This window comes from Oryzias melastigma, linkage group LG12 (genome assembly GCF_002922805.2).
Source record: "Oryzias melastigma strain HK-1 linkage group LG12, ASM292280v2, whole genome shotgun sequence".
Taxonomy (NCBI): domain Eukaryota; kingdom Metazoa; phylum Chordata; class Actinopteri; order Beloniformes; family Adrianichthyidae; genus Oryzias; species Oryzias melastigma.
In genome coordinates, this window is record NC_050523.1 from 8,730,443 (window position 1) to 8,746,300 (window position 15,858).

General features: G+C 36.7%; 1 protein-coding gene across 2 annotated transcripts in view; it reads right to left on the reverse strand.

Annotated features, from left to right (window-relative positions):
• LOC112162864 (potassium channel subfamily T member 2) overlaps positions 1 to 12,926 on the reverse strand; it is a 32,494-nt gene extending 19,568 nt beyond the window's left edge. For both annotated transcript variants that reach the window (XM_024298796.2, XM_024298794.2), the window contains exons 1-8: positions 12,385 to 12,926; positions 10,782 to 10,964; positions 4,583 to 4,662; positions 4,287 to 4,434; positions 2,528 to 2,575; positions 2,236 to 2,284; positions 2,008 to 2,067; positions 1,628 to 1,702 (exon numbers count right to left, since the gene is read on the reverse strand). In XM_024298796.2, the coding sequence (XP_024154564.1) occupies positions 1,628 to 1,702; positions 2,008 to 2,067; positions 2,236 to 2,284; positions 2,528 to 2,575; positions 4,287 to 4,434; positions 4,583 to 4,662; positions 10,782 to 10,964; positions 12,385 to 12,551 (810 nt within the window). In that variant the 5' untranslated portion in view covers positions 12,552 to 12,926. The remainder of the gene's footprint in view (positions 1 to 1,627; positions 1,703 to 2,007; positions 2,068 to 2,235; positions 2,285 to 2,527; positions 2,576 to 4,286; positions 4,435 to 4,582; positions 4,663 to 10,781; positions 10,965 to 12,384) is intronic.
• Between the last annotated feature and the right edge of the window lie 2,932 nt (positions 12,927 to 15,858).

A 15,858-nucleotide genomic window follows, 5' to 3' on the forward strand; every position in this document is an offset into this window, starting at 1 on the left:
ACAATATGGAAATGTGATTCAAAATTGTCATAAAATATATTTATAAATTCATATCAACAGTCACAAACAGCCACTTTAGTTATGATGACAATATTTTTACATTTTACTCTAATTTCATAGAATGAAAGTTTGACCCTATAAGATATCAATTGCCAAAAATGCTACAAAATGCTTTTAAGGGTCAATCAGTCTCTTCTGTTATCGGGTTTGATAAAAAAAATTACCTTAAAAAACAGTCATCCTGCTCTTTGTTTTTAAAGTTGTTTCCTCACCATCTAACAGCAATCTTTGCTTCTTTGTTTCTTCATTACAACCAGTTGAAAAACATTCCTTCCTTGTTTTAGATGGTACTTAACAAGTACTTTTTATGTTTAATCTTGAAAAGTCTCAGTAATTCTGTTTGCACATAGATTGTGTCCACATTTCTAAAGCACCGAGTCACAACAACACTTTAAAATTCTTTTGTTTTACCTGAAAAAGGCTGATTTCTGCAGGAGTAAAATGATAATACCAACAGTTTTTGGCTTATAGCATTTTTTTGTTGATATATTATCAAATTTTGCTCCTCTGACCGAAACAACCAAATATCAAGTTTTTTTATTCTGTTTGATCAGTCAAATTTTTGGCAAATAGGAAAATTAATCCATGTTCAGAATCAGCTGAATCCATTTGAGGGTCGTAGAGCTGCAGTCCCAGCTACTGTCTGGGTGAAGGCTGTACGGGTGTAACGATGAATTGATTTATTCTCCTATGATCCAACCATGTCGATCTGTTTGAAGTTGTTAATCCACCTATACTGCTATAAAATCTTTTCAAAATGAGATAAATTCCTCATACTGATATAAGAATATAGTATTTCAGATTGAAGCGTGGTAGGTTTATTTCACTACAATGTAAAAACGATCAACACACGTGATGGCGGCAAAAATAATCAAGCCATCATTACAGTCTAATGTGTGGAAACACTTTCATATTTCAGATAAATAATGCTTCATTTGTGTCATTTTGATGTGGAAAAACAACAGTGGGCTGAAATGTATTCAACTAAAATGTGAATGGACTTGACATTAATTCTTGTTTACTTGTTTTTTTTGTACATATATTTAATTTAAACTCGACTATCTTGCAAGAAATACAAGGAATCTGGAAAACTTCAAATGTACAGGTATTTATCTTTGAGTGACAGTGGTAGAATTTTTGGCTGAAGATGACCTGGATTGATTTTAGGTCAGTGAATCGGATTGTTCAAAATCGACTATGAATCGCATCGGCAACCACAAGTTATGATATGAATCAAATTGTTAAAATAATTGTAACACCACTTGAATGTCACAGGCTCAGAGACGCACTCACGTGGACTTTATAAATACTTATTAACATATGAAGCATGTTTTTGGACTGTAGGAGGAAGCTGGGATGCACAGAGAAAACATGTAAACTCCAGTGTAAGGGTAACCACTGTGCCACCACACAGTCGAAAATAGGATTAGCTTTTTTTAGAACTTTACTAAGTCATGATGACATCAAGGAGGATCTCCTTTTGAACACATCAGCTCTAAAACCATCACAATTCCTCATTTTTGACAATTCTGGGCGAAAAAAAGGACATTTTCAAAGCTGTTCTTACCGTGATGATGAAAGGAACGGTGTTGATCATCTCCAGAAGAAACGACACCTGAAAAATCTGCTCCCAAATGTTCCCCTGAAAGTGCACAAGTTTTCCACTTTAGTTTCACAGTTTTGCCTTTAAGAGCACAATAAACAGTGAGTCATCGCATGTTCATTCTTTTTTCTTCACCCCCTCCATCCTACCCAACCACTTACTCCTTCACCTCGACTAGATCCTGTAATTACCATCATCTTTAATGTAGCGGCGACAAATGACTGGGGCTAATTACACCATTTATGGCCCGTCAGTCTCACATACTGTTAGTGGATGGAGCGCATTAATCACGCTGAAACGAGAAGTGTTTTTGTTCCCTTTCTTTCTTTTGTGTTTCTCCTCACCTTGTAGCTCAGATACATTAGTAACATAGTCTCCAGGAAGCTAATGATGGCCACAATTACCTGCAAAAACAGGAAACGCGTGTCAACAATGACCTCCAGCAGTTACAGTATGTTAAAAATAGAATTAAACCCAATAGTTTTCAGATTCTTACAGAATCAAGCATCCGTTGTTTACATTCTCCAATTAATGAATAATTATAATTTTGCTATTTTCTTCCACTGACTCACTTGAATGGCCCAAACAGGAAGCTTCCTGTCCACCCAGAAGATCAACTCCCTGACAAGGAGAGAGCACAAAAACAACAGCTCTGGTGTGTTTGACAATTAATATCCGGCACACACGTGACACGAGTGATGGGTCGAGAAAGACGTGCATTCAAGCTGTTGGACACATCTTGAGCAGGTGCTGACAACTGGCAGCATCTGATAACAAAAACTCTCGTGCCAGAAAAGAAAAAAATAATAAGGCGAGCTGGGAACAGATCAGAGCAGCGTTCAGTTCACACCTGCTGCTGCTCACCAGTTAATTTCTCTGTCCTGCACCGAGCCGTTCCACTGGCAGTCGACGCTGCAGATCATAAAAAAAAAAGAGACAAGTTTATGATTGTGCACATGTGAGCATTAAAGTTGGGTCCACCAGACATTCATGCATTCATTGAATAACTGAACTTCCTGCTATGAATAAATCTAAAACTTAAAGTTCCACTTTGATCGAGTAGTCTTTTAATTATGATTTTTCTGTAAAATTTAAAAAATAACAGTCATTTTCTTATAGTTATAGTTTCTGCAGAGGGGCAATAGTTCATCAAAAATTTGCCTGGAAGTTATGGACGGGACGGTTTCCCTCCTTTCCCATCATCCCTTTGTTTACAGTCTCCTGCTAACTTACAGCCCCCAACAACTATTTTTGTCTGCTCTTGATTCACGATTTGAATTAAAAAAAAAAAATACTTCACTTTGATTTTCTTTATATATGTTCACCATCATGAGAAAAATGCTTGTTTTTTGTGTGTTATTTGTGTATTTCCCTGCTTATTTGTGTTTATTTATTCGCGTTTTCACATAGTCGCAGATTTTTTCTGCGGTTCGTTACAAAAACTCTGATAACTCAAGATGTATGAAACATTTGCTTCAAAAGGTCCTGCGGGAGCTTTCTGTGGGAATTTCCCAGGAGGGAGCGCAGTTGAAGAGCACACCAGCCCGTCCGCTTCGCACACACAATCAGCAACCCTGCATGGAGGAATGGCATCAGCTGAAGCTGAAGTGGCTCTAAAATATCCTGATTAATCGCGGAGGATAAGTATCATCCAGAGCAGGTGTTTATAAATAATGGATGAATCCAGCAAATTCTGGAAGAAGATTCCCTCCCACGCTTAACTGATGAAGGAGGAAGCTCAGGCTTCTTTAAGGCACAGAGAGACACAGTGGCAGTTTGCATGTAAAGTTTGCAGTCTATAGTTATGGATTGAAAAAAAAATCTTTATCTTGAGCAATACTCCAATGTTGTTTAATAAAAGTTTACAAAGCATGATCAGAAGTGTTTTTGATGAATGTGGATAGGTAACGGACATTTATTGGCTGCAGGGGGTAGGGGATTAGACGGAGACACGGGATTCTCCGTATTCGCAAATTCTGGGTTTTTGTGGATGACGCTGGTCCCTAACCCCCACAAATACTGTATTTTCATTTCTACATTCTGTTTAGATATTAAAATATGATTGCATTTGTCAATCGCAGTATTTTATTGTGGAAATTGGTTATATTTTAAAAGTTGAATGGATTTTCTTGTGTGTCTTGGTGTAACTTCCTGCCAGGATTAATTGGTGTTACTGGTTTGCTGCGCGTGAACCAGGCGTAAGATTACAGGTGCAACAAAAATGGGAAGTAATGTTGTAGCTATCCAGCTCCAGATACCAGCTCAGACGTTCATGAATCTATTTGTCTTCAAGTGGATCCATCAGATTACAGCTGAGTTGGAAGCTCGTGGCCCATTGATTGTAGCTGGTACAATGCGCATTATTTTTGATTCACCACAATTTAAAAAAAGAAATACTCAGAAATGCTATTTTAAAATAAATTTTCTTTATATATGTCCTCCAACATGAGAAAAATGCAACAAGAACATATTAAAAATGCCAAAAACACAAATTTCATTGGAGTGGGTCTTTACGTTTTCGCTACATTTTCATCTTTCCTCATGTTTTTCTGTATGTAATAGCTGGCTGAGACATGTTTGTGTGCTTAGTTTATGTGAACCTGAACACGGAAACGACACAAACCATTTATTGTTGCCGTTTGCTGTGTTTTGTTGCACGGCGATGTGGCTGCTGCTGGTCCCCTGACCGGGGTTGTCCGTCATCACTCGGATGATGTACAGCAGGCAGGTGAGCAGCTTCAGGCAAAAGTTGAACACGCGAATCCTAAGGCCTAAAGAAGCAAACAAACTTCATTCAATATTTGTAAAATACTCTTTATCTCATTGTTCCCTTGGCTTTCATTCAGAACATTTATATTTAGTTCGTTCTCCTTTAATGGACTCTTTAGGGACTCACTTAGACGGCCCACATCCACTCACTTGATCTTTGGTTTTTGATGAAGAAAAGCTTCAGACGCTCCTTGAAGGTGTTTTCGTTCACATAGAACTCCACCTGCACTCTTTACATAAGAGAGAAGGAGAGAAGGAATCAAAGCCACACAGATGCTCCTCTAAACTCAAATGTTACAGCAGCCATGAATATTCATGCTGCTCTTTTTCTAATTATCTGCCTGATGAGAGTTAAAGTCATTATCTGCCTCTTTCTTTGCTCTCAAGGCAGGGATTTCACCATCTGAACAGCAAAGAGAATATTTTTTTTATTATTACAGTGCAACAGTTTATGCCAAAGGTCTGCAACCTCTAATGCTTAATGAGCCATTTGGACTAGTGTCTTAATGACCAGTGAAATCTGTAAAGTCCCACTTTACTACTTACAAAAATACACTTTATTAATGTGTTTGAGGCCATTAATTCATTAACTTAAACAGTGTAGCTTTTAAATATCAACTATAATTGAATTGTTGTATTTTTCAGAGTATAATAATCTTTATTTCTTTTATTCTGACAGCAGCACATACAAGTTCCTTTCAAAATAAAATACACTGTCAAAAACATCCTACGTTAGAGCAGATTTTCTTGTAGTTTTCATTAAAACTAACTTTGCTTCTGAACAAAGACTAGAATTTTTAATAAACAGTTCTGACAATAGAAGTAACCATATTTTGCATGGTCATGTATGCTTTTTAGAGGATTGGTAAAGCACACAAAGCTTCTCAGTTTAAAAAATAAATATATTTTTTCTAATTTAAGATCCCCTCATTAAAAAAAACTAATAATAATGACACAATTTGATTAAAAAACTCATAATTTATACAAATAATTTTTCTGTAAAGCCAAAAAGGAGGTATAAAAGAGCTGCATGTGGCTCCAGAGACTAAGGTTGCAGACCAATGGTTTAAAAATGATATACGTATTTAATCAAAACTCGTAAAAAACAAATTTCTTTTAGTCTTTTTCATTTCCTTTTTGTTATTTTACTTTAAAACTGTAAATGCCCAACTCATTTTAATTTTTGTAAAATTTTCTTAAAGTAACAAAACCCTAAATATCGTAGTATTTTCTATCTGTAATTAAGTTGTTAAATTTGACTGCATTAAATTTGATGAGTTTTTTCAAGTAACATGTAGGTTTTTCATTTTGTAAGGCCTTTCAGTTTTATGAATGTTTTTCACACCACCAAACAACTTCTTATAGAACAGGAAAAGTGAGGAAAAACATTGAAAATATATGACAGATTTTTTGTAAATGGATTTCAGAGATTTTTTAGAACCAACTTTGAGTCAGGTGTTGAAATCTAAATGGTTTAATTTATTCTAGTAATTTGCTCATCTACAAGAATTTTCACAGTTTCTTTAAATTTGCCCAGAATTCCCTTCCCTCTGATCTATGGAACACGGACTCACTCCCTCAGTTTTCCAAAAATCGCAAAACCCACCTCTTCAAACTAGCATATCCACTCAAATTAATTTATTTTACTGTATTTTATAATTTTATGAATTCAACTAATGCTTCATTTTTGTAGCTGTTTTTTTAAGATTTGTTTTTACCTCTAGGGCAACTCAATCGCATGGGGGGCAAAAATTCAAAACACACCTTAGGTCGCGGGCCGAACAGGATAAACATTGATTGAACACTGAAAAACTAAAATTTTAAAACTTTAAAAATGAAACTTTTTAACATTACCATTAATAAAAAAAAAGGCGGCAATATTATTCCAAAATTATCTGGAGGGCTGGATATAATTACCCAGAGGGCCTTGACTTTGACACGTTAGGGCAACCTTGGGTGTCCAGAAAGGTGAAAAATAAATAAAACTTATGCTTATTATGATTAAATTTGAAAATGAAAAAAATATATATGTTTTTGTCAATAGTTTGAAACATTAAAACAATCTTAATTTGCTCAGTCTAAAAAGGAAAGGAAAATCTTTGTTTTTTACATAAATACCATTATAGTTTCTGTCCTCATGATGCATTGCAACCTCCAGAGTGCACCTTATTGCTGCATTTCAGATAAATTCTTCACAACATTTCCTGATTCTTGATGAGGACGATGGAACAGCTTTCTTTTAACTTTCTACTTATGCAGCTTTCAAAGAACAGTTCACTTTATCTGACAAAGCAAGACTTAAAAGGTAAAAAAGAGGAAAGCCACAGATTTAAAGCACAGTGTGTCGCTTGACTCTCGTGATATCATAATCCTGAAAGTTTGGCTCTCGGAAAAAAGAAACCGTTAAAACCAAAGTTATTTTAGAGAGATTGAGGGGTAGAATTATTTTTTTGGGAAGAACCCCAGGTTTTAGCTGCAGGCTAAACTCTCATAGTGGGACATTAGCTTCATCCATCCATCCATCCTCTTTCAGGGTTGCTGGAGCCTATCCCTGCTACTATGGTCGCCAGTTCGTCGCAGGGCCTTACGCACACCCAGATTCCAGGGGTAAATCAAAATCATTAATTAGCCTATGACGTATATTTTACTAGAAGAAACACATGTGGAGTGTGCAAACTCTAAACAAAAAAGTCAGTCACTACACCTCCGTGCAGCCTTTATAACCTCTTTCTGGATCTGTGTAACCGTTACGCCACAGTCGAGAAGTCAAAATGTCTCACAAAGATGACACTTGAGTTGCTGCCATAAAACCACCAACACCTCCACCCACACATGTATGTGTGCCTGTAATGATGCTTAATCAGTTACTGCTGAGCAGACAATTACAAACCAACTCGTCTCATTTTCTTTAGCTGCAGAGCCACCTCTGCGTTCCAGCTAATAATGATCGTTTTAAGCAACTAATTGCAGCAGGAAAAAAAAAAAGTTGCAATCAAGTTTTGACTCTCACTCTCCACCCCCTCAGGGGTCTTCATTAACAACACAAGAGGGATGCTGTTGAGGGTGCAAACATCCCTGCAAGCAAAAGTTCGAACACTGATTCCTTAATGATACACATAAATCATTCGAGAATCAACAAGTGTTGGATCTGAAAACTTCACATCTTTGCTACAAAGATTATTTGGTTAAATTGTGCAGAAAATAAAAGGATTTGTTCTCTGCTCCTCGCTGACGAATGACAGTTACCAAACATCTCAGGTCGTTGCGCCACCCCCTCCTGACCAGCACACTACAGAGCCCTACCTCTGCCCGGCGTCACTACCGACTGGCTCTGACCTCCATGTCCCCACAGACGGACTGATCCAGGTGTGGATGACGATCTCCGGATCCATCCTGCAGGACACGTGCAGCTGCGTTGTGCAGCGAGCCCCGACTCCACCAGCGGAGCTTGCAGGAAAAACACGCCTCCCTGCAGCGTTAAAATGTCACTACTGCTAGAAGAGGATCAGTTTTGAACTTTTGCAGCTTGACGAGAAACGCACGCCGATAAAACCAAACGACAAAATGAGACAAAGCAACAATCCTTCATTGAGGGGGATTTGAATATTTTTAGAAATATGAGCAATGTTAATGTTTTTTTTTCCTCTCCCTCTCTTTCATGCAAGGGCCTGTTGCCACAGCAACAATACCATGACAGGAATAACCCTAACTGATCCTGTTGCAGCGTGGTTCCTCTTCAGCGGCACCTGACAACGCTGTAAACATCTCCAGTAACATACTGGCAGATTAAGAGAAAAGCCGCAGAGTATTGGTTTAGCTGAGGTGAAAGTTTTCACCTCTAAATAAATGCTTGACAGCAAAGAAAAGGGAAAAAAAAAACCTTTCCCCCTGAGTCCGGCACCTTTTTGTCGGCTCTAAATGTGAAAAGTCTGGACGGCTAATTTATAGATGCCCTCGTCCATGAGTCAGTGCTTTTGAAATTACCGGAAGAGGCCACTCCACTTGAACCCCTCTCGCCCACACAGGTACAGCCACTTAAGGCGGCTTTCCAAGTTACCATGCGAGCTCTTTGCAGCACGCTGCGACCTCTGCCTGAAAATATGCGATATTTCCCTCCTCGCTATTCTGCTATAACAGAACGCCGCGTTTAACTCATAAATGCCTCACTTAGAAACAAGATAATGATGGCATTTAGCGTAGAAAAAAGAAAGTTAATGCCAGCAAATTGCAGACAGAAAAGAGAAAACCACAAGCAAGTAGATCTTATTTTTTCCATCTACGTTTGCTTTTGACGAATGAAAACCTGAGCAATCCCCTGTTCAGATCTGACCAGTGACATTTGCAAGTTCAGTGGCAACATGGCGGGAGAATGACCACTGTAAATATAACCCAAGGCACCGGCTCGCCTCCATCGATACTCAGTCAGCGGGAAGGAGGAGGTAGATTCAACAGCAACAGCAGGACAGAAAAAGGGATAATCACCACCTCGACAGAAGCTGCAAACGTAGGCAGCCTCGTTGAGGAATGAAAAAAATAGTGATTGTTGCAAGGACAGCTGAGGGAAAGGTCATTTTTGACTAAAAGCTTCGCCTGAGCTTGTTTTTATTCGCTGAATAAAAAGGGAAATGACAAACATTATAAACGGCCGCCACGTTTTTTTTAGCTTTCTATTGCTGTAAGCACCTCCGAAAGTATGTTTGATTAACCAAATCTGCACTAAAGTAAAGTGTATTGAGCTATTCCTCAAAATGGCCATTAACTCTGACTGCTTAAAATCTCAGAGGAAACAAGAAAAACATTTTATCTTTGAAAATTAGACTCTGTGGGCCAATTCAGAAACAAAATTTGGGTGAAGAAAATGAGCAGAATACTGAATATAGTTAGAAATTACATGACAAAGTTGTTCAACCTACAAATACAAACAATCTTCAAATGACTTTGTTTGCTTTTCCTATTTTCAGCACCACGGACAGCACCAGGCCCAAAGGGCAAACACTGGCAGGTGTAATAGGCAACGTTTAAAGTGGACCTTTGAGCATGATGGAGTGCAAACAAAGATGAACCACTGAAATAGTTTGGTTTGTTTTCTGCTATTTAAAAAAGTATTGTGGTTAGAAAAACTAAAAGGAGAAAACAGAACAAATTAGTTAAATCAGACTTAAAATAAAAAAGATCAGTTGATTAACATTGACTGTATATGAGAACTGGACTGAGAGTAACCCCTCCCACCTTCCAAAGAGGAAGTACCAGCTGGCTCCAAGAAGCCAAATTCCCATAGATTTCTATGGAAAAATAAACAGCTTTAATTCAGTCATTCTGTTTGTCAGAATAACCATTCTTGCTCTACTACCTTTTTTATACATGTTCTTGATAATCCTTAATTTTTTTCGAACAGTGCAATTTATTCAAATTAAAAACTGACCAATCAGATGCTTTAAAAAACATTTGATTGACACATCGTCCTGGGCTCGTATTCAGTGAAAGGGGTGTGGACTTTCAACAACCCCACTCCTGCTTGGCCAAACTGGTTGCCATAGAGACGCCGACTCAGACCGACTTGGACCAACCACGCTTACTAACGTTGTCTGGCTCCAACATGGCGGCATCTGTATTGAGAATGACATTTTCTACTGGTGACATCACACTCACTCGATCCAGTTCTCATATACAGTCAATGGTTTTTACCTTTAATGGAGCTAATTATCCTTTGAATATTTTTTGTTTTTATATTGTAAATCAGGGGTGTCCAAATCCAGGCCTCGAGGGCCGGCCTCCTGCTGTTTACCTGGATCAGGTGTGTTTAGCCAATAAGGAGCTTTAATGACAGTTTGGTTGCAAAGCATGTTTGAGGCCAGCCCTCGAGGCCTGGATTTGCTCACCCCTGTCCAAAATACTTCATAAATGCAGCTCAAAATTTCTTGGCCAGCTGCTAAAAATTTAAAGCAATGCAACTTCTTTTGTTTATGGGGCAAAAACTCATCATCAAAACTCATTTACCATTTTTTTTTTTAAATTAAGGAATACCGGTATTTTCATTTATAGATGTAAAAACATTTACTGAATTCCTAAAAAATGACAGGAAATCAACAATAAATTGATAAAAAAAATGTGTTAATTTGATTAATATCTTAATATTCCATTTAAATGCTGCTTGTGATGCACATATAAAATAAAAATGAACATATCTTTTATTTTGATTGGAAGGTCAGCTCCATTAAAAGATTATCCATTAATCTATGATCTATATCCACTCTATATTTCAAATTCCATCAGTTCAAAATAGCTAAAAGTGCTTAAATCTTTTAGTTCGCTTCACTTCTAAGAGCCAGGTTTCGCCTCCTCTGCCTACCGGTCGTCGTTTGGGAAGTTCTGGTCCCCGAGCAGCAGGTCTCTGAAGCGGAGGCGGAGAGGCAGCGGAGGCACCTCACTCTCCAGCTGCTCCATCTTCAGAGCAGAAATGTCCAGGATGACTCCACTGCTGCTGCCGCCGCTGATGCTGCTGCTGCTGGGCTGGAGTGGAGCTGGGAGAGAGCTGGGGGGAGGAAGGGAGAGCAGAAAAGTAAAGGGGCAGAAACGAAAAAGAGGAGGAAAAACTGTGAGGGAGAACAGGAGGAGAGGAGGTGAAGAAGGGAAACATGACATGAAACATGTTAAGACAGAAACTTTTTTATAAGAATTCACACGTGTGGATTAAATAGAACAAAAATCAGTAGAACTGAGTTGTTGGTTTTTTTTAAAGGAGCACAACCACATAAGAATGCAGGATATTTGTATACAATATCACAACAAAAAAAAAGTCAGAAAAATTCTGAAATGTAGCCTGGCTCATTAAATTCCTGCTCTGACCATCTTTTGAGTAATTTCCCAGTTGTATTTTAACTATAATTACACAATTGTTAGCCAAAAATAAAAAAAAATGTCATTTTCTAGGACATACTTTCCGCAGAGCGGCAGGAGTTCATTAGAAATTCACTTCGGAAATCTTGATGTGGAGTAAGCCTGCCCTCATTTCCCATTATCCCTTTGCTTACACTTTCCCGCTATAGCTTACAGCCCCTCACAACCTCAAGCTAACATTAGCGATACAAAAAAAAGGGCGAGCAACAACTAGGTTTTACCAACAACATTTTTTCACAACTATATATTTAAAAAAAATACTCAGAAATGCTGTTTTACTCCCAACTTCTCTTTATATATCCTCCATCATGAGTGAAATGTTACCAAAAACACATTTTTTTTAATGGAGTGGGTCTTAAAAATCTAATATTCCTGAATATTAACTCCAGAAATAAGGATAACTGTATTTTTTACACCTTTCTTGCTTCAGAAAATGTTTCATTCCACATTTTTTTATAATTTTAAATCAGCCAAAAAACAAATTTTAGAAAAGCAGAAATTCACATCCTCTCATTATTTAACATAATGACTCAAGTGTTCGTGGCTTTGTGTGAAGATGGATGCTGCTCTCAGTCTCCTAGAAACACATCAACCAAGAACTGACACTGAAGAAAAAAGAAAAACTGGAGACATGTCTCACATCCTCTTCCCGTCACTCTCTGTCCTGAATTAAAGTAGTCAGAGATATTTCATAATTGATGATGGGCATATCTCCCTTGTGCTTTTGTGAAATCCATCTTTTAAAAACAAACTCAACAGCAGAGAGGAGAGTGGATGTCATCTTTCCACACATAGAAATTGATTTCAAGTGTTTTATAAAGTTTAAATTGAAAACTGCTTTTAAAGGTGTATTTTTTGTTGATTTTTTAACCATTTAAATTGATTTTTTATTTTTTTTTTACTAATAAACACTTGAGCACATTCACAGCTGGCTGCATGAAGCAAACTATTAAAACATCACCATTGTTTTTTTAAATAAAGTTTTTTTCCATCAACACAAAGCAGCATCACCTGGGTGACAGGTGGGGTGGGAAGTTTGCGCTCGCGCGTCTTACCGGGGCTTGTGCTCGCTCACGGTGCCATCGTCGTTCACAAATGTCTGATTGACGTAGCATTCGCTGCACATTTTGGCCGGAGATCCGGCGCCTGCGTCGGGCTGCAGAGCGGAGCTGGTCGGCGTTTTGTCCCCTTTAGTGAAGTCGACTTCCTGGGTTAATTGCATCGGAGGGCTAACTGTCAGGCAGAAGTGGACGCTCGGAGGGAAAGACGCCCTCTCCGTCAGATTATTAAGAAAAAATAATAATAAAAAAGTGGACTCCTCACTCCGGTTGAGGAATCTCACCTATACAGGTGCATTTTTGGAGGGAAGTTTCAGCCGACCTGCGCGGATGCAGACAGGGAACGAGCAAAGTGATGCGGCTCGAGAAGCCTTCAGAGGGACGCGGATGGAGATGTTGGACTGCTGAAGACAAACAGCACAGGTCTGCGGCGGAAAACATGACAGCTTCCCTGTCGGAGCGGCCACATTACTGAGGAAATGCCGCTCAGGTCTTCAATGAGCAAAGCGGAACAGCGCCCTCTGTCGGCGAGAAAGCGCTTCAAAATAAAAGCTCTTGAACCAAAAACTTTCCAACTTTGCAAAAAAATTAAATAATAATAATACAGTGTACCACTCTATTTTCTTAGCTTTTTAGTTACTCGATTGTGTTTTCTTCACTATTGAGGGCAAAATAAATTTAATATTTTAATATTTTTTTTCTGTAAAAAGTATAACATTGGATCAATTAACAAAAGCTTTGTAATTTGTGACATTTAAAAATACTGGTTTTTATTCAATTATCTTTTAAGTTGAGTAAACCATCAACATAACACTTAAAGTTGATGAAAACTATTCATTTTAAATCCCTTTTTTCATTGTAAGAATGATTTTATAAATATAACTTCCACCTATAGTTAAAGACCTTCTTTAGATCAATTAATTATTTGATGAAATTGGTTTGGTACTTTATCTTACTTTGAATTATTTCATTATTTTTAATTCTTAAAATAAAACACAATCAAATAAAATCAAAAAATGTTACTAATCACAGGTATTTTTCATACAAAAATATTAATATTTTTTAATTTGAGTACATTTCTGTTTTGTTGCCTCATTATTATTTTTTTTTTTTGTATTTTAGACTTAACCTTTACATACTTTTAATGCATATTTTACTGTTTTATGAATTTTATACTGAATTTAGTTCTTAAAATCCTTTTTTCCCCAAGGACTCAGTGACAATGACTAACTTTGTGCTTCATATTTTTCAAATACAGATCATTCACCTCTTTTTTTTTTAGAAAGGAGGATAGAGCTTCATTCCAGCAGACAAAAAAATAAATATCCAAGGAAAATTAAATGACACAAAAGTATATTTAAAGGGCATAGAGACAATAAATTAACCTTTTTCAGTTTTTTTTATTAAGGATGCGCAAAGTATACTATTATAAGTGTGAGCTGCATGAAAAGACTCAAGGACAAGAGACAGATCAGAAAGAAAATAAAAAATACTTATTTTAGTCATGTAGCTCTTTCATTATGAAATGCTGGAAACTGCAGAAGTATAAAAGAGATGTGGGTGAGGTAATGAGTCACAGGGAAAGACGGCGACACGAGGCTGTTTGAGAGTTTCAGGGTCATGACGGATGTTTGAGATCAACTCAGAGCGAGCTAGAAACCAAAATTCCGCCTGGAGACACAAGCCTCCGTTAGACTTCATTTGTGCTATAAATAATAAAAATGCAAACAAATCTTTTCAGTGCTGAAAGGTAAAAAGAATATCAATGTGTTGTAATTTTCATGGATTTTTTTTCAGGACTTGCAGTTGAATAATGTGACTGGAGGATGAATAGTTTGAGTTGGTGTGTGGGCTTTGGGTTTTATGTCTACATAAGCTTTGCTGCTAAATTCAGAGAATCATCCAGGAGTCAGACCTTTCCCCTGAGACTTCTCTGTCTCCATCTGGTGTCTGCAGCCTCTGTTCTGTCCTATTCTGACCCTGACCTGTCCATCTATGAGCAGACGGAATCCAACACTAGATAAAAGAAAACGTTCTTTCTCTGACCAGTTTTCTAGTGTAAAAAATATGTTTTTTGTTATTTGATTTCCACCATGTTCTGTCATCTACAAAAACTAAACTATATTGACTTATTCAGTTAAAAAAAATATTAAGGTTTTGATCAATTGTGTACTGATTTGATCTAATGTATTTTACTTTTAAGATGCTACTAAAACTAAAAAAGGATAAATCTTTTTCTAGTGTCTGGGTTTACTTATTTAAAACTCATTTTCAACCATCTCAGCATCTGAAAGCAATCTAGAAAATATGAAACATATATTTAAAAAATTAAGTAATTTCATAAACTCTGTTCAAAAGGCACTAATGTCATGAAAATGCATATTCCAACTTTCTAACCCTAGAGCACTATCGCTGGGTGATTTTCACCCAAGTAAAAGTATTTACATGATTTTCAATATGTTGCATTTTTCTGAGTGTCATTGGTTTACACGGTAACATCTCACAGGGATGGGTGGACCAAAGGCCAAGTCTCCCGTTTCATTTTTTTGTTCTCAAATTCCTGATTTTTCAGTAATTTTCAAGCATATTTTTAGGATTTTCCTTTGTTTCCATTTTCCACTTTTTTAACATATATCACAATTTTAAATAAAAGAAAACTACTCTAATGTATCATGTGTTGTCATATTTTGATCTATTTTTATGAGAAATACTTTTTATAGAGTATTTTATATCGGGTAAAAATGATCCAGCAAAGTAAACGTGTAACTTTTTATGAGTGTTCTAGGGTGAAATATATATATATATATATATATATATATATATATTTGATAATAAAAGGTTAAACAACTTTAAAGCAACTATAAATCCCATTTATCATTGTGTGACGTTTGCTTAAGGATTTAAGGGACATTCACTTTGTTTTACTTTCTTTTAAAACCTTTTGTTGATTCTTTAAAATTATTTTAATAAAATCAAATTAAATAAAAACAATAATACAGAGTATGCAATAATTTAAAAAAAATCTGGCATAAAAAGTTTACATTTAAGTTAAATCTGAATAGTTCTTTAACTTTAACATGAATATATTTAAATGCCAGGAGGATGAAGGCATTGTGATCATATTCTGTATTATAAAGAACTTGATCCCTTCTTAAATAAATGGTAAACGGGTGACTGAGTAAAAGGAAGCTCTCAAACACTTGAGAGTTGATTTTTTTTTCCTTTAGTGCCACTCACTCAAATAATTCAGGTTTCAGTCTTTAAAGATTTAAAAAAAATCCCCAAACAGCTGCTTAGGAAAACTATCCTTACATTACAGTGTAATGCATATAATTTCTGGAAACTAAAACCATAAATAAATTGATACAAATCTCACCAAAAATATTGTTTGTAGCATGCGATTGAAAGCTGTAAATAAACAGTTTGACTTCTACAAATAAGTTGATTTATCCAGAAAAAATCTAACAGTGA